This window comes from Nestor notabilis, unplaced genomic scaffold (genome assembly GCF_000696875.1).
Source record: "Nestor notabilis isolate BGI_N333 unplaced genomic scaffold, ASM69687v1 scaffold17441, whole genome shotgun sequence".
In the NCBI taxonomy this organism is placed as follows: domain Eukaryota; kingdom Metazoa; phylum Chordata; class Aves; order Psittaciformes; family Psittacidae; genus Nestor; species Nestor notabilis.
The window spans coordinates 5,593-24,934 of record NW_009915324.1 but is presented as its reverse complement, the minus strand read 5'-3'; the positions used below and the strand labels follow the sequence as shown (position 1 = coordinate 24,934).

The following is a 19,342-nucleotide window of genomic DNA, read 5'->3' as shown; positions in this document are numbered from 1 at the left end:
ATCGGAAGATACAGCTTAACCTGATGAGTGCAAATAGGCCTTAGTTGAGATAATGAAATGAGTTTTGTTACTTTGAAATGTAATTAATGAGGGAGGGCAAAGACAATTTTGCAAGGAATTTGAGGACAAAAATTGTTTCATCTTTGTTTATTCAATCAAATCATTGCTCTTTGGGGCCTCTTTGGAGAAAGGCTGGTGCTTTCCTGAGTCTCATACAGTTTGCTGCTATTTTATTGTCCCTGTGTGTTGCTTATATTCTGTTGGGAAGCAGTTGTGGTTAGCATGTCTGCAGCACCATCTCACATATTTTGTTGGTTAACCTTGTGTTTCTTTTATTCACAATATCTAACCCCATGGAAACCTGCAAATGATGTCTGAAACATAACTGATAAAACAGTGAAAAGTGAGAGTCAGAATCCTTTGTAGATTTCAATATACTTCATAGTATATAGGGGGATGTCTGGAAATTATGGTCCAAGGACTTACACATGGGGATAATCCAAACCACTGTTTTATGGAGATTGAGCGTGAATGCAAACCTGTGTGCAGAATACATAGAGAAATCACTTTTCCATTACCAGGCTCAACTCAGGTGTTCCCAAGAGGACACACACAATGTAAATCAGTCAGGTCTGAAGTCTTCTTGGAGACCACATCTAGCATATGTGTTTCTAAGACTCTACAACTTGCCTGCAAGAAACAGCTTTGTATTCCCAAGACTGCTGAAGGCAGTCACTCTGGAGAGGTCTACTGACCCCAGGTCATTTTGTCAAGGGCAACGCTGTTAGTTCTGGGTCTGAGACTAGCTTAACTGGGCCCTTCATTGCTGTAATAACGTTTTGTTCAAAGGCCTGAGCAGGGTCATCCCAGCCCATCCTGTCTCTGATCATCCACTGTCCTGACCTGCTACAGAAAAATCTATCCACCAAAAGAACTGTGCAGAACATACACCTGAGCTAAGTATTTTTCCATACATCCAAATAAAAGGAGTTCAGAGGAGAAAGGTGACTACATGGAAAAGTTCAGGAAGTTTCTAGAACTTCTGAAGTGAAGGGAAAAGTTGCTTTGCTCTATTCCTTTTCTTCCTCCCTTCCCCCAAACCAAACCTCTTAGTGTCTCTGAAGCCATGTGAACATACACCCTTTATCTTAGCTTGCAGACAGTATTGTAGCACTAGTTGTAACAAAGGACAGACAGTTGATGTGACTTTTCCATTAGACCTTTCTGTTTCTTTATAAGAATGAGAAACTGCTGAAATGTCTGTATGAGCATTCAATACAAAGAAGAAATAATCAGAAATAAAAATAGTTTATTGAGATTATTAGCAACTAATTCTGGTTTAAATGTGTTGCTCATCATGCCTATTGAGTTGTGGGGTTTATTTCCCTGTCTGAAAGTTATTTGCTTAATATATTTACTGGTGTTTGTGTATGTAAACATTGTTCTTCCATTTTCAAACAAGAAAGTTCAGCTTGAGTTTCAAAGTTACTTGCTGTGGCTGTTTCCATCTGTCATATAATGTATGGTTCATCCTCGTGAATCCAAGACATGTTCATTCTGCTTCCTGGGGATCCAGCTGCAGTTTTAAAAAGGGAGCGAGATGCCCTTGGTGAAGACTCTTTTATGGTGAAGTGCATCTTGGTGCAAAAATTTAATCATAATAGAAGTCATGAAACTTTCTTAAATGAAATAATAAGTTTTTAAGAACACATCAACAACTTGGATTCTTAAATACACAGGTACAACTAAATGACAGCACCCAGACAAATGTGTTTCATGCCATACCTGACCAGCACAGCAAATACAGCATTTTTTTCATCTTCTGTTTGAAAGGGCTGCATTCCTCAGTGGAAGAAGTTCCTCACACCATGTGTGAGGGGTTGTCCACAAGTAGCCCAGTTTCATGCTGCTTTTCCCACACTCAAAAAAACCCCCACAAATTATTGATTAAATGTTAGTTCTTTTCAAAGTTGTGAAAGTGCTAATTCAGCAAGGCATTTGCAAGCTCCAGAGAGTTGTTCAACAAGCTATGTACTAACAAAATTGTGTCTGAATTAGCATTTTCAGCACTTGTAGAAATGCAAGGAGCCAATGCATTGTGCTTTCTTGCTTGGTGCCTCCATACATCTATTTCTATTTGATGTTGTTACACTTTCTGTACACAGCAAGCAGAAAGTATGTATTACCCAAAGTATGGGATCCAGGGAAATTTTCAGCTTATAGGCTTTGCCATTTGTAACAGTGTCAGACTTCATTTGCTGTAAGCGTATCTGTGGACAGAAAGGAGTGCTGCACATGCGGTGCACTGTGCATGGTTGGGGGCAGAGAGTGGGTGGGGGAAAAAAGGGCAATGTGGGAAACTCTTCAGCAGAAGTCAGCATGACATCAAGAAATGATGTGTTTAAACTTCTGCATTCAGTGCTTGCATTCAGCCTGGGTATTTTTGCTTGTAACATTTCTAACTGGTATTTTCATTATGGAACTTTCTAGTTCGATATAGCATATATTTAACATACATACATACTTATGCACATATATATATATAGGGGGAGGGGGATCTTGTGATTGTATAAGTGGCATTTTGTATCCAGTACATCAAATATGTGTGTATTTGAAAGATTTAATGGCAGATTCTGAAGCACTCTTCCAAAAATAAGTATCATAGCAACACTGCTTTAGAGCAGTCACTTTATTGATGTAAATGGTGATAGTTTCTGGATAGTTTCCTGCTTATTTAAAGAGTGACAAGAAAAATCAGAGTTGCAGTATTATTTTGCTCCTGTGCAGTAGATTGATGAAGGAATGCTAGAAAAAGATGTTGGTCTTGCCAGGAAGATGGTAGGAAATAAGATTTTCCAGGGTTGCTCTCTCCCCGCATGGCTGTTGGGTACTCCTGAATGCTGGACTTGTGTTTGAGATTGCCTCAAAAAATTCATTTGCCTTGGGATTCCCATCTGAAACATTTTGACTATCTTGTCTCTGCTTGACTGTGGGTTAGAGAATTTAGGGAATTAATTAAGTTTGTGTAGTAGGCTTGAATAGTTTTGGATGCAGATAGAGATCCTTGGGATATACTGTGCTTCTCCAGATTATAGTGTTATTCTCCCAGTTGTGTGTGCAACCTTCACCTCAGGTTTCTCCTGTGAGCATGGGATGGGTTTTCCTCATCTGGCAAGACCCAGCCAGGGAAGAGCAAGCAAGATGCTCGTGATAGGTTCTCCTCTGTGCTTACATCTCAGAAGAGCATCTTTTTGCCTTTTGCCATTGACCATTGCCTTAAAGATGTACTTTCAGCCCCCTTACGCTTTAGAACTGGCAGCCATTTCCCCACCTAAATAGGGCAATGCAGTTGGCCACCACTGGTCTGCCATTTGGTGGGGTAAGGCAGCCTGCATACAGACAGCTATGGGATGGAGGGAGTCCTCCCAGCTGCAACAGGGAAGGAGCAGGTTATGTAAACAAGGGCAGGCTGTAGCCTCAGGCATGTGCTTATCTATTCTCATTTAATCAGGTGGCACAGAGCTATTTTGCATGGCTGTGTTTGTTGCCAGATAGACTGGAGATGACACTACTGTTTGTATTAGTGATGTTAGGTTGATATCTATATTTTCTCCTTTCTCGGTGCTCTGGTAGCGCAGGGGTGAAGAAGGGCTTGTAAATATAGCCGGAGACAGGTAACAAACACTGAAGGTTCATTAATTATTTTGGTTGCTCTTCAGTTGTTAGCAGCTCAGCCTAATTTAGGTGCTTTGAGTTCCTATTTTTCATTTTGGAAATGACAGGTACTTTAGCAATGTATACTCTGTGATGGTATTTGATTAAGATTTGATCCCACAAAAAATGAACCATGTGCTAAATGTGTGCATTAGAAGCTTCAGTGACTTCCCGAGCATCGCTGAATGGAATGGGGTTGGAAGGGACCTTAAAGCTCATACATTTCCAACCCCACTGCTATAGGCAGTGACACCTTCTACTAGACCAGATTGCTCAAAGCCCCGTCCAACCTGGCCTTGAACAATGCCAGGGATGAAGCAGCCACAACTTCTCTGGGAAACTTGTGCCAGTGCCTCACTACTCTTATTGTAGAAAATTTCCTCCTTATATCTAAGCTGAATCTCCCTGCTTTTAGTTTAAAAGCATTACCCCTTGTCCTGTTGATGCAGACCCTGTTAAAATCATATGTAGGCATAAAGTGATACTTGAGTGTAAGTCTTTGCAAAGTTTGAACATGCATAAATCATACTGTATTATAGTAACTTTTTTTTTTTTGCATTTTTTTTAGCCTTAAAAAAGGGACGTTTTTGGATTACCCCTGACCCATATCACAAAGATGACAACATCCAGATTGGGCGAGAGGTGAAAATCTCCTGTCAGGTAGAAGCCATCCCTTCTGAAGAGCTTACGTTCAGCTGGTTTAAGAATGGACGTCCCTTGCGAAGCTCTGAAAGGATGGTCATTACACAGACTGACCCCGATGTTTCACCTGGCACCACAAACCTGGACATCATTGACTTGAAATTTACTGACTTTGGGACGTACACGTGTGTTGCATCTCTGAAGGGAGGTGGCATATCAGATATCAGCATTGATGTCAACATCTCCAGCAGTACAGGTAAGGAGGCTTTCTTTCATGTCAGTTTAACTTCAATATAGGCAGCCTATGTCTTTCTCAGGGAAAAAGGTGCATACACAGAACAGTTCTCACCACAAGGATATCCAAGCAGATCCTAGATCAAGGGGCTGAGCTGCTTTGATTAAAGGACAGAAACCTGAAAGTGGCATTTAGCGCACTCTCCCAAGAACACATTAGTGTCTGATTTACCCAGACATGTTCTCTTTTCCTGTCAGAAAAGTTACTGCTTTTATGAAAGGACTTTGGCTTTCATTTAAGACTTCAAAAAGGACTTTGGCCTTTATTTAAGACTTCAAGTCATCCAGAGTCATGAAAAATAGCTAGTAGGAAATTACAAGGAGAAACAGGAGGGTGCTGTGTTAACCAAACAGAATCCATCCAGCTACAGCAAGTACCAAGTATGGAGGAAGAAGCAATTTTTTCTTTAAGATTCCATATTGCGTGTTGTTGAATCATGCTATTCCAAGTAGGCAGAAAGTTTAAGGTATTTATTACGTGAATTTCTAGATCAGTGATTGAAATGTCTCTCTCTTTGATGAGTTAAAGCCTTGGCTATTGCTTTGACTCATAATGAATATTTTTACTCTGGAGTAGGAATATGTAACACAGTAGTAATTGCCTTCATGTCTTTATCTTGTTACTAATCTATTGGTTTGTAACCAATAGATTTCATTGACTTTTTCCCCCAGTAGTTGACTTTAGTAACTGAGGTAGTCCATGTTAATAAAACTAACTGGAGAACATTCTGAATGCAAAATTTATTTTCTGCCAAAAATTAGTTGCAGCCAAGAAGAAATGATTTGTTGCTGGTCGATTTCTATAGAGAAGGATAAAAAAAAAAAAAAAAGGCATTCTGTTTTCAGAATAGTGTCAGTATTATATCTAGTATCCAAATTGTCTTTTATATGAAGCATTGCTGTGCTTTTCCTCAGATTGTGCTTGTTATTCACTGGGATGAGGCACGCTGTGCATGTCGTTTAGAAAACAACAAAGAACACCATTGGAAAGCATTTTTATAGCATGGAAGGAAAATGTTTAATAGACATCTTCTGACCGCTTTTTACCACACACATTCAAATATATGCTTTCTACTTTTTCAAAAAGATTAAATGGGCACTTTTGCCTCAACGAGTATATCCACAGTTCTGTTCTCCAAATTTTAAATCACTAATACTTTGCAAGTAACAGCTCTTTTACAACTTTCATGGTAAGTTATCATTTATATTTTAAAGAAGATCCTGCCCTCCATCTTCAGTATGATATCCCACTTGAGCACCGCATCACTTCTGACATGAATCTGGAGGGTTTGCCCACTTAAAGGGTTTCATGAAAAATGTTATATACAACAGGGAGATGAGGCAGGATCTCCCTGTGTCATGGTTCAAGCCTCAGGGAGGGAGATTGAGGCAGGATCAATCTCCTACCTCAATCAGGCGGCAGGATTGACCTCTGGTTTGGATAGAAGCTGGGAAGTATAGCCATGTGATTGAGTTAGGGGCCACTTAAGCAAAGTGGACATATATAAGCCCATGGGACTGAATAGGAGGTATCTAAAGGAAGTGACCAGTGTCACTTCCAGGCTACTTTATTATTTTAAAAGCCATAGTGACTTAAGGAGAATCAGCAAAGACTGGAAAAAATGAAATTTCATCTTCCAAGAAGGGAAGAAATAGATGCAGGGGAGTACAGGCCAGTCATCCTCACCTCAGTCCCTGGGACGGTCATGGAGAATGTTGTCCTAGAAGCCGTATCAACACACATGAAGGACCAGGAAGTGTCTGGAAACAGCCAACATGGATTATCAGAAGTGAACTGTGCCTGACCCAGCCTGTTTGCTTGCTGTGATAAAAAAGACTGTGGGCAAGGGGAGGGAAAGGAAAGCTGCTTGCCTTGACTTTTGTAAAATCTTCAACACAGTCTTTTACAGCATTTTTATAACCAAACTGGTAAAGCATAATTTGGAGAGGTGGACTGTGCATAAAGTGTGTATGGAAAATAAGATGCAAAGAGCTGCGTTCACTGATAAAGAGTCAAAGATTGTGTGTATAAGTGAACAAGCAGTCAACGTTTACACAGTTCACTTTTGCTGTGTCCCACCCTGAAACATAAAAGATACATATACAAACCTTGAGAGACAAAACACTAAGTTCATTTAGTTTAGTTAGTTTGTATTTTATTATTTGCTAATTATTTTGTATTTGTGTTATTGTTCAGGGGTCCTTGAATGTTTTACTTTTTGGTAAATTTTGAAAGTATAAACCAGAATGAGTTATTTTACTGAAATGATTTTATGCAATTTTATGGACTTTTAGCGAACTTCAGAATGACCGTGTTGGAGTAATGCAGTAAGTTTGGGGAGCTGTGGAGGGCTGTTCCCTTGCAGTGGTACAGGCTGGGGCTGCCTAGCTAGGGAGCAGCTCTGCAGCATTCCGGTAGGCAGTGAGTGGACATTAGCAGCAGCAATGGAGGCTGATCATGTCCAGTTTTGGACTCCCAATGCAAGGGAGGCTTTCAGCAAACTGGATCAAGTCCTGCAAATACCATGAAGTTGGTCAGGAATGACTGGGGGATGGTGGGATCCAGCCTAGAGAAGAGGCAGCCCTGGGACACCCAACAGCAGCTGTCTCCTGCCTATAAGGAAATATCAAGAGGATGGAACTGGGCTCTTTGCAGCAATGTGTACTGGGAAGGTGAGTGGCAACAGGCACGAGTTGAAATGAGAAGTTCAGGCTGAATATAAGGAGCAAGTGTTTCCCTGTGAGGACATCCAAGTGGGGAGAATAGAGACATAGTGGGATCCCCATCCCAGGAAGTTTTGAAGACCTCATAAAGCCTTGAGCAGCCTGGCCTGACCTCATATCTGCTGTGCTTTGAGATGGGGCTTAGACTAGAGACCTCCTGAGCTCCCTTCCTGCCTCAATTATCCCATGAAGACTGTAGGAGCGGAAACACTAATCAATGGATTCATGGACAAGGGGACAGCCTGTCTTTTGGCCAAAAGAAACATGTTCCTCAGGCTTATTAATGCACATCTTACAGGGGAAGAACTGAGAGGATAAGAGCTGAGTTCGGCGTGATGGATGGCACTGGCATGCAAACTTTGTTACCTGCTTGCCAGGGTGAAGTGGACAGTGACATTTGTGCAGTCATGCATTGCCCGTCTGGCAGACAGTAACTGCTACATTGTCTGTACTTGCTGGGGAATCATTTGGGAAATTGATGGGATTTATTGGAAACATCCATTAGATGGCTGTACCTATAATCTCGTCACAATTTCTGCAGGCAGTGATGAATTATGTCAGCTTTTAAATTTACTGTTCTATGATGCTCAGGAAAATCAGAACAGAGGAATTAAAAAAAGCATTTAGGATCAGCCTTATTTAGCACCTTAAAAGAAATTCTGCCTATTTGTGTGACTTCGTTACCTGATTAAGTGAAAGCTGAAATAGTTTCTGTGTGCTATTGAAGGTCATTACTGACTCATCAAGATTCATTACTGCTGTGGTAATTATGAACATAAGGCCTAGGCACTAACATGTTTTCCAAATGCCAAGACTTGCACAGATATATTAATACCACACCGTGTGTCTGTTTGCTGGGTCTGGGGAAAATTCTTTCTTCCTGACATGCATGAGGTTCCACTTGGGGTCCCCAGGCAAGGCAGGAGGAACTGTCACCTCATAAGGAAGGAGATGGTTAGGTCTCCTCTGTCCCTTCAGTAGATTGGAAAGGGATATGTGGCAGTGCAAGGGACATGCCAGCCTCTTGACATACTCGGCATTGCATTTGTTTAGCAGGAATATTTTTCTTTTAGGAAAGGCATAGATTTGTGTCCTGAGTATCTTATATAAATGGACCTGAAGTAATCCCCTAGCAGCCCTCCCCCTGCCCCATCTCCATAAAGTAGGTCACTGAATAGTGGAAACGAGAACTCAAATGTTGAATATTTGCCCTATAAAAGCCCTGTCATCCATAAGACCAACCATTGGCAAATGTTACTAAAAGGCAGAATAGCTCTTCTGTGTGTGTGTGCATGTCACGGGTAGTCTGGAGGCAGAAGATGTTAAAACAGCAACAAAAAACCTGCAGTAAAATAGGCTCATGCTAAGCTAAAGAGAGGTGGATCAGGAGTGTGTTAATCTTTGTCAGTGATCTTTTTCTCTGCCTTAAATATTGTATTCAAAGCAGGAAGAATAAGGCTTTAGGTGATGTATGGTTTGCTCTGTTCAGTATGGCTTCTTATGCTGTCTTTATCTCCCTAAAATCAGTATCAGTACAGTAAGAGATGTAACATCTGTCACTGCTGGCTTATTCTCTTTTCATCTTCTCCCTGGCGGTAGTATTGTGCAGTGAAGCGAGTTGTTATTTCATGGGGGTTATTTTACTTTATTCTCTGCTGCACTGCTCTGAATTGCTACCAGAGGGGTTGGGTGGGGGAGATGGCGAGGAGTCTTGGCTGGAGGTGGTGGTGACCCTTCTTTTCCTATAAGAGTCCTTTCTACTGCTTCACTCTTACCCAGCGTGGACACAGCTAGATGCCCTACATGGCAAATATGTCAACTGAGTTCTTCATCTCTGGGTGAACCTAAAGATGTGCTGTGTGTACCACCCTGGGTCTGCTGGAATAGGCACATCCCAGAGAGGGACATGACTTTGGGTATGAGCACAGGGTGGGCTGGTGGCCTCCAGGTCTCCTGTTCCACCTCCAAGGCATGTCATGTCAACAAATGGATTCAGTTTTACATAAGTTCTGCCAGAGACAGGCAGAAAAATTCTTGAAGAGCTACTATATATGAAGCTGTGTATCCTCCCTGCAGTATGATAAGAGGGCTTCCCTGTTAAGCTAATCGGCTGTCTATTAAATAATAAACTAATTAAATGTCCAGGCTGATGTGCTGGGACATGTGGCCTTGATCTTGTATCTGAAATATGTGTCTTGTGGTCATCTTGTTCCTCCTTTGATGAAACATAAGAGACCTTCATTTTAGTTCTAAATGTTTATTAAAATCACAGTAGTGCCTCTTTGCATAATGAAAAATTGCTTTTTATGAGATAATTAGGTAGTCCAATTAAGATATTTGTAAACCTGAAACCCTGTGCAGAGTGATCATTCATGGGCAACCCTGAGACATACCAGAAAATAGACAGACATTTCATTATTACGGTAAATTGGTTATTTTTGTGAGACATTGTCTTTAGAGCTTGTCTTTGAAAATAATAGGTGAAAAGAAGGGACAGATAAATGCTGGATTTTGTTAAAAGGCTTTTCTTTTATAGTTCTATTTTAGTACTTAATGTGCAGAGATTTTTTTTCTTTTTAATTCTATCTCTGGGAGCTGCCATCCCTTCCCATCATCAGCCTGGACCATGGCTGGCTCTAGGGAGGGACTAAGGACCAGCAACCTCCTGCAGCCCCTTCTCTCCCCACCACCTGGGTTTTCCTCACAGGAAATATGATTTCTCCAGGATGCATTCATCCACTGTGGATTGACTTCAGCTGAGTTTCTGGGAGCTGACACCCTCTTTATTGGCCACGTTTTGCACATTCTCTTCATTCTTCTCTGGAAGGCTGCAGAGTTGGCTTATCTTCTCACATTGCATATGGCTCGTGGAACTCCTCAGCACGACTCCTGCAAGATCACTGAAAACTAATTCGGCTAAATTGCCGCTGGCTGTGTATGTTCTGGGTTTAAAATGTTCCTTTTAAAGTCTGCAAAGTAAGGTGGAATTTTAAGGTATTAAAAGTATGTTGAGCTGTAAGTACTGATTCATAGACTCAGAATCATGGAATGGTCTGGGTTGGAAGGAACTTTAAAGCTCCTCTAGTTCCAATCCCCCTGCCATGAGCAAGGACACATTCCACTAGACCAGGTTGCCCAAAGCCCCTGTGTCCAACCTGGCCTTGAACACTGCCAGGGATGGGGCAGCCACAGCTTCTCTGGGCAACCTATTCCAAGAAGTTGTGGATGGCCCAGCTTAAGTTGTGGGTGCTCCAACTGGTTCTGGAATTTTTGTACTGTTTAAGCAGATCTCTTGTCCAAGTCCCCAACATGAAACCTGTAGTTGATGTTCATGTCTTTACTTGCTGTTAGAAGAGTCTTGTGCCCAAGAAAACATGGGCTAAGGTGCTTTTTCTTCTTTGCATATGGGCAGAACAGCTCACAGGCAACTGGAACAATGAGAAAAGAAAGCAACCTTGAAATGAAGACATGATTTCCTTACAGGTCTCTTCATTTCCTTTCAACAAGAATAACTAGATATATCCTCTTTCATGGTGGTGAAAGACCACGGAAAGATTCAAGTAAATTCTCTTGACCTCAGCTGCTTTTCCAATTATCTGGCTGGATCTGCAAGTCTCCCCCAGAGTTCTTGTTTTCTTGCCACTGGAGACCCTGTCAGCATATACTCCCTGGTATTCCCCAGCACTTCTCCCAAAAGTCACACACATTAAAAGTACACTGAGCAGTTTTGTCTCTGTTTCCAGAGATGTATAGAGAACCTGCATAATTACAACTTGCTGCCCTTCAAAGGCTGTATGATCGTGATAAAATACATTTTATATACCAGCTCAGCTTCCTACACCACAGCTCAGTCTGTCCTGTCTTAGCAAACCCCTCCATCACATAAGGAGTATGAATCATGAACAGGGACTGAAATGCATGTCTTGGGCAGAGGATGATTAATACTGGAGATTCAGACCTTCAGATTCATACATATTAGAGAAGGAGAGTATGCAAATAACTTCACCTCTATCTCCTAGCCACTACAGCGTAGATGCTTCAATATTCCTTTTAAATTACTTGAGCAATATGACTTCCAACACTTCTCTTGGGAGATTATCTCTGAGTAATCTCCAGTAGGGATTATTTCTTGATATGCAGCTGAAACACTCTTTTGCTCCTCTTTATCCTATAATTACTAGTTATTACCGTTAGTCCATTTTAAGCAGCCTGATCACACTGGCCCACAGCCTTCCCATTACTGCTTGCACTGACAGTCTCTGCTTCAGGGCCACAGCTTTCCCTTCTGCCTTTTTAAGGCACCCAAGGAAATACAGAAGTGATGGTAGCCCCTACTTCACCTATGCTATCTGTAATCGCCAGTAAAGAGCTCAGGAGTCATGCTGTCTCCCCCAAGCCTACTATGGTGTCACCACTTCTGAGGGCTACTTGTCCTTCTCACACTGGTTAGCTTGGGTTGAAAGGGAGTTTTAAAGGCCATGTAGTCCATCATCTTGCAATGAGCAGAGACATCAAGTAGATCAGGTTGTGCAGAGCCCCTTCTGCCCCTTTGAATGATTTCTCTAAACAGATTCTTGCCTCTGCCATCGCCTCTTTGGCATTTAATTGGGCTATCTGGATGGTTCAAAATAGGAACTTAACCTATCAGGACTTCAAAGATCTAGAGTAGACTAGAACTAGGTTATGTCTACCCGGAATACACAGTGAATAAATGTATTAGGTTCATGCATTTTGGCTTTTTCTTTTAAATAGCTGCCTTGGTCCAGTCCCCATTCTCCTATAGACACAGTGCCTGTGCTAGATCAAGGATCTTATGGAATTACAGTAGAACTACCACATGAGATCAGATGGAAGTGTCTAGTCTGGTTTGCTATCTCCAGTAACAGACACGTTTACCTAGGGAGCAGTTTAGCAAAAATAGAGAGGACAAGAATACAGTGATACCTTCTGCCATCTGACCTGATGAGTCAGCAACTTACAGAAGCAAAGGCTGTCTCAGACCATTTCAGTTAAGAGCCAGGAGTGGACATATATCAACAGATACATATCTTCTTCATGTGCCACTGCCTGTTTCAAAAAATAATAGTATGAATTTTTAAAGGAGGTACTAGCACATTTCTTTTTCAAATGATAACCCTTTGCTTTAGAAAACAGATTTAACTGCTAAGAGTTAAATTCCGTCACTCACCTGCTTAGCACATCTTGCTTGGCTGCCACCTGCCTCTGCTTGCCCCACTTGCAGCACCTTTGCTAACATACCCTTGTTTGTGCCCGTTTGCTCACACACCCTTGCACATGTGCTCTTGAACCTTTGCTCATGCACTTCAGTTTGTGTGCCCTTGTTCACCCGCCTTTGCTCATTCGTCTTTGCTTGTGCACTCTCGTGGTAAGTGATAGGACAAGAGGAAACAGCCTCAAGTTGTGCCACTGGAGGTTTAGACTGGATATTAGGAAAAATGTCTTCACCGAAAGTGCTGTCAAGCATTGGAACAGGCTGCCCGGTGAAAGTGGTAGAGTCAGCATCCTTGGAGGTGTTTAAAAGACTGGCTTTTAGGAACATGGTTTAGTGGTGGACTTGGCAGTGCTGAGTTAATGGTTGGACCCAATGATCTTAAACATTTTTTCCAACCTATATGATTCTGTGATTCTGTTTCTACACCTTTGCTCACACAGACTTGCTTTCCTCCATAGCAGGCTCTGCCATCTGGTCTTGGGGCCTCCCTACATCTTTGATCACAGTAAAGGAAGAAAAACATCATATTATTAATTTCCTCTCAGTTCTCTAATTTCCCCCCTTCCTTGTCTTCCTGATTTCTCTGTGGCCATTGCATTGATTTGAGTTTCTTTTGTGGCTTTTTTCAGCTTTATTGCTTATGAAAGCAAGTCATACACAATCAGGCTGCCAGTGCCTGTCAGTTAGTGTGTCACAAGTCCTCAGACCCCCTAATATTTTTTGACCCTGTAGCTAATTTAAGCCAAATTTGACAGCAGAATAGACATCCTGGAGTTAATTAAGTGCCTGCAAGTTTGTGAAAATAAATAGATAGGTATAAAAAAGGGAAACCCCACAATAAAACCCTCCCTGAGCAAAATTCAGCACTGTCTTTCTTCCCAATTAGACAGTAGAGAATCAGTGTCTGAGTTAAGGGGGGACCCATGGCCATAACCACCGTGCTGGGGGCAGAGAAATAAATAGTGAGAGCTCACTGTCTCGAGCACTGTCAGTCAAACGTGATACATGAAAGCTGCAGCAAGGCTTCTTATTTACAGCTGTGCCTATGAAATGATTTGTTTTAGTAGATGACCTTGTCCCTCCTCTCTCCTTCTCTGTTTCCAGTAACAAGAACATTAATAAATACAGTAAACCATAATAATACATTAGCTGGCTTACAATGTGGCAAACGCTGGTTGTGTTGCAAAATGCCACAGGAGAAGATGAGTCAGGTTATTTTAGGGTATCTTTCCATCTGGGGTACTGATACAGCCTATCCTATCAGCCTGCCTGCAGACCTCAGTCTATGGTCTTTGTCTTGGCAGTGTGCAGTTTTTCAGTACTGTTATCTCTATTATTCAGAAAGAAAACTGAGTTAAATGGGGGGGAAGGGGGGGGAGTAAATTACTAGATAGATCACAGTTGCACAGGACTTTTTTGGTATGCATCTTTTTTCTTTTCTTTTTTTTTTTTATTTCCTTATCCCCAAAGATGCATATCTTGTGCCATTCACTCTCCTTCCTTTCCGCTGCCTCCAGAAGCTGAATGTGACCATGAGAAGCAGTGTGTGTTCTTTCTAGATTTCTTCCTTATATGAGTCATAGTTTGTGCTGAGTGTACAAATTTCTGAATTTCCCCTTTGGTCTGAGGTGTTTCCTGCAGCTGGCAGGTCCCACAGCTGGAGCTTGGGGTTGGTGCCTTCTTGCATTCCCACAGTGCAGCTGCATGGAACACAAGTCTTCGTGAGCCTCCAATTTCAATCATACATCTCTATCCCCCTTCCTCTCTAGGTCCTCCTCATGGACACACTAACTCTGTCTGTTTATTCCTCACATGACTACCTGTGCCAGTGTCTCACCACCCTCACAGGAACGAACTTCCTAATATGTAATCTAAATCTACTCTCTTTCAGTTTAAAGCCAGTCTCCCTTGTCCTTGTCCCTACGAGCCCTTGTCAAAAGCCCCTCTCCAGCTTTCTTGTCAGCCCCTTTAGGCACTGGAGCTGCTTTAAGGTCTCCCCAGAGCCTTCTCTTCTCCAGGCTGAACAAGCCCAGCTCTCTCAGCCTGTCTCCACAGCAGGTGCTCCAGCCCTCTGAGCATCTTTGTGGCCTCCTCTGGACTCACTCCGACAGCTCCACATCCTTCTTATGTTGGGGGCCCCTGAGTTGGACACAGTGCTGCAGGTGGGGTCTCACAAGAGCAGAGTAGAAGGGGAGAATCACCTCCCTTTTCCATTCTTGTTTCAAGAGCAGGTTTGGGTCAGCCTCCACACGTGAAGCTGGCTTTGCTTCCTCCTTGCTCATCCTTTGTGTCACTTCCATAATATGTTGCCTTCAACAGGCAGCATTTCCACAGGACCACTCGCTGTGCTGAGTGCAAGCCTTGCTCCTGGTTTAATGCTTGCAATAAGAAGTTACAGCCCTTGCCCCATCCAGAAAGTGGGTGATTTCTGAGGCTAAGACAGGGTGTGATTTTATGATCCATACCTGTTGTTCTGATGTCTGTCTAGAAAAGATGGAGTCTGGAACAGGCTGCCAGCGCAACATGTCCAGAAACAGATCTACACAAACACTGAAAAGAAAACTTGTCTTGGACCCATCTGGACCATGGGTTTGCAAGCAGACCCGTAGGTAGCAGTGTAAGTTGGTACAGAACATATAGCACACCTTTTCCCTCTTGATAGCAGGTTTTTTGTTTGAGGGCTGTGATCCCGTATCATGACCTCATGGTCCTCATAGTCAGTGAATCCCTGAGGCAGGAGAAGGTTGTGCTTCCCACGGAGCTGGAGGTGCCGGAGGGGCAGGGAGTGAGAGGAGAGCTACGAGGGAGCCTGCAGCATCCATGCCAACAGGTACATGCTTTAATCAAAGCACATTCACAGCAGGAGCAGATACACTGCCCAGGGATGGAGGAACAAAGTAAATGGGGTTTTTTTACTGGTCCAGACAAAGCTTTGTAGTATTTGAACTACGCTGAAAAGCCATAAGCCAGATGAGCTGTAAAAAAAATGTTCAGAAGGATGCTCCTTTCTGCAGAGAGGCGCTGCACAGTGTGTTTTCAAACCTTTCTCTCTAAACTGTATTTTCCTTCTTGGAACAATACCTTTTTCCCAGTTCATCCTGTGTTTTCATAGAACATTGCTTTAGGAAATGGCCCTTCTGTATCTACTTGATGTGCTTGCTTTCAGAAGTCCCACCACAAGCACTTGGCTGGTGCAAGTCCAGCTCAAGCACCATGTACTTCACAGAAAAAGCGTGGGATTTAGAAATGAGGGAGAGGAAGGAGCATGCACTGGTGGAGAAGTGCAGTCAGAATAGCTCAGAAAGCCACAGAGCAGCCTTCATCTGATCCTTCTGTCCCATCCCTCGCCAGGGGCTTTTGGGCATCTCCATGGAGTGGTTCTCCTCTAGGCTGCCTCCGAGTTATCCGTGTTCCCTGGGCCCTGACCTGTACTCAGAACCTGCTATGGCACTTACAGGCATAAGTGAAAAATAAGAATGTTTTATTAATTTTGGGAATGTTTTATTAAGCAGTCTTTCCCTTTTTTCTTCTTTTTTTCTTCTTTTATTTGAAGTATAAAATAATTTTTCATTTACTCTCCTGTGGAAAGTTATTTCAGCTTTTACATGTCCCACCAGATTCAGAAGGAGCTATTAAAGCCTTCAAAACAGCTGAGAACAGCATATTGGTACCTGTGAAAGTCCCTGATTTAAGCTTTGATTCCTAGCAGGCTTCTCAGGTCTGTAGACACGAGGTAGATCCCAGGGGAAAACTGGAACTATTTCTCACTGGTAAAAGTCTGTGGTTTCTGTGTCTGGGGGCCTCAAAATAGCCTCTGATTATTTTTGCCTGCAGACAGGAGTTATAGTGCAGGCTGTATTTGTCAGTCCTGGCATCCATGGAAAGTAGTTGAGGGCAGGACAGTGTTGAGAGGTAATGCTCCTGTGAAGGAAAGCTTTAAAGCAGAACGCATCTCTGCCCCCCAAGATTCAGAACAAAGACCCATGAGGACAGCTGAGTTTTCAGAAGGCACAAAAGGTGAGAGGGGGTGGGCAGTGTTTAAATCATCTTTTTCCACGTTTTCACCCACCACACAACAGCCTGTACCGCCCTTAAGTAAGGGTTGATGGTGCCAAAGGCACCATGTGTGATCTGGAGACAAGCAGCTTCAGAGACAGCACTTCTGTTTGTGTTGCACTGAGAGGAGTAAGAAATTGGCTATAAATCCAATATAGGTATGATGAGAAGGGAACAAGAATTGGATCTGGCAAAACCATTCTTGTTAGGCCAGCGGAGCTTGTAGTGCTTTGTAATTCTGAAAAGCTTTCAAGCTTTCATCTTAATGGCTGCGGCAGAGGGGCCACCTCTGATGGGACCAACGGTGGAAGCTTACTGGGATGCATGTCAGGCTTTTGCCATGGTCCTGGGACATTTCTGCCTTTGCACAACAGTGTCTCTTCCCGGGAGAGTAAGCTCTTCTCAGTGCTGAGGGCTGGCAGTTCAGAGCTGTGGCTGATAGTTTGACAGGCACTGGGGTAATTAGAAGTCTTGCTCTTGCAAGACTGTGGAGACGAGAAAGGACAGGTCCTTGGGCATTGCCAGTTCACTGTGCAGCAGTGCCACGTATTCCTCTTACAAGGGGGTGCCTTACTCTTGCTGGAAGCAGTTGTTCACGTGTCCAGCTGGATTTCTTAATGCAAATCTCTGTGAAAAAAAATCACCACTTTGATAAACCTCCTATGATAGAAGGATGCCAACTGCGTTTTGGTTACAGGTCTTGAATTCTGAACTGATTTCTGAATTGGTATGATTCTTCCTCATTGCGTGGCCATTACAGGCTGGGTAAAATCAGCAGGCAGTCTGTTATTAGAAAAGGTTTTTAGTGCCAAATACTCATAAAAAGGAAAGCCATAGCTTGCAGTGATAAAGGGCTAGCTGTGACCAGTGGTCCGAATGCACTGATGTGTACTGTAATGGCATATTGGCATATATAATGGCATATCTGAGACACACAGGGAGGTAAGTAAGTTTCATAGCTGGGGTTGATGAATCTTACTTGAACAACTTCAAGCAGCTGACAACCTTCTCTCATGAATATAGTAGCCTTGCACAGTCTTCCAATGTATGTCAGGTTGAACGGGGCTTTGAGAAGCCTGGTCTAGCGGAAGGTGTCCCTGCTCATGGCATCAGGGGGTTGGAACTAGATGATCTTTAAGGTCCCTTCCAACCCAAAACATTCTGTGATTCTATGTAGTCAATATATGCTGTCTGTGTATAAACTTCTTGATATACAGCTATGACTGTAACAAGCAAGAAAGCCACCTGATGTCTCTGTAATGTTAATTGTTGAACTGTCTCTTTTTTTTTCCTTTGAAGTCCCACCCAATTTGACTGTTCCTCAAGAAAAGTCTCCCCTGGTCACCCGGGAAGGGGACACGATCGAACTGCAGTGCCAGGTGACAGGGAAGCCCAAGCCCATCATTCTCTGGTCCCGAGCAGACAAGGAAGTTGTGATGCCGGACGGAGCAATGCAGACTGAGAGCTACGATGGGATCCTGAGAATAGTGAACGTGTCCAGGGAAATGACAGGAACCTACAGGTGCCAGACCAGCCAGTACAATGGGTTTAATGTAAAGCCCAGAGAAGCTTTGGTACAGCTCATTGTACAGTGTAAGTAGACCCTTATTTTCTTTCCATGTGGTTTTGCTGAAAAAAAGAAGTTGATTTATTTCCTCCCCTAAATACACAGCAGCAAGTCTTATGGTTGTTAATATTTTTGATGCTGTATTGTTTGGCTCTCTAGTTCCCTGAATCCATGATTATAATGTAAATGTAGAAGTAAAAGTTACATAGGAGCCCCATTTATATTAAAAAAAAAAAAAAGTGTGAAGCAATCATTATTTTGTTAATGCCTAGCTTTAAGTTTCTTGACACAGGAACAAGCACATGAGAGAGGAGGACATATTTCTGTAAATGCAGATCTGATACTGATCTCATTTGTTGATACTATGTAAAAGAAGAAGAAAAAAATGAGGAAAAGTGCTGTTCCATCTTAGCTGATCTGCATGCAAATCTGTATCATCTGCTCTGTCTTTGCAAACCAGCAGCATCAGGAACGGGAAGGAAAACATAAGAGGAAATCAATTATTTTGCAAATGCTCAGTGTTTATTATTGGAAAATGAAAAGTCTGGTTTGATATGCTTTATGGGGAATAATGAGGCATTCTTCCTTGCTGTGTAACTGATAAAGTTGTTCACTAAATGAGTTTCATGTTTGTTGTATTGTTGGTACTTATTCTCACTTCTTTTACATAGTGACTTGTGTAGCCCTTATTTACTCTGGTTTCAGATGCCCAAATATTATGGCAGATTTTCTTTTTAGCAGTGTTCTGTGCTCAGCACAACTGACCTCTTTTGGGGCCTCCAGGGATGAGATGCTGCAATATACATAGTTATTACTAATAATCAACTGATCTGTTTATTTCCAAGGTCTGTTGTATAACAAATTATTTATGCACTTGATTACATGTTGTGGTACTTGCAGTGCTTTCATCAGAGCTGTTTAGTGGTGTGCAGGCATAGCTTTTTATCAAAGCATGCTACTGTCCCAGGCACCAGTCACATGTATTGATGCAAGCTGGAGCCTTCTTGCTTGCACTTCTCCTGGTTGCGGTTTCATCTGCGTTAGGACTGGCATCATCCTACCTGCACTGATGTATCTAAACTGGGAGCAGAGGTGTCTTCGATTCCCTCTCC

The 19,342-nt window shown here is 42.5% G+C and overlaps 1 protein-coding gene across 1 annotated transcript in view; it reads left to right on the top strand.

Annotated features, from left to right (window-relative positions):
• The window catches only part of LOC104413168 (MAM domain-containing glycosylphosphatidylinositol anchor protein 2), a gene marked incomplete at both ends in the record, with an annotated part of 32,511 nt that extends 14,255 nt beyond the window's left edge, over positions 1-18,256 (top strand). The window contains 2 exons of the mRNA XM_010024089.1: positions 4,283-4,612; positions 17,963-18,256. Of these exons, the coding sequence (XP_010022391.1) occupies positions 4,283-4,612; positions 17,963-18,256 (624 nt within the window). The remainder of the gene's footprint in view (positions 1-4,282; positions 4,613-17,962) is intronic.
• Positions 18,257-19,342: the final 1,086 nt, after the last annotated feature.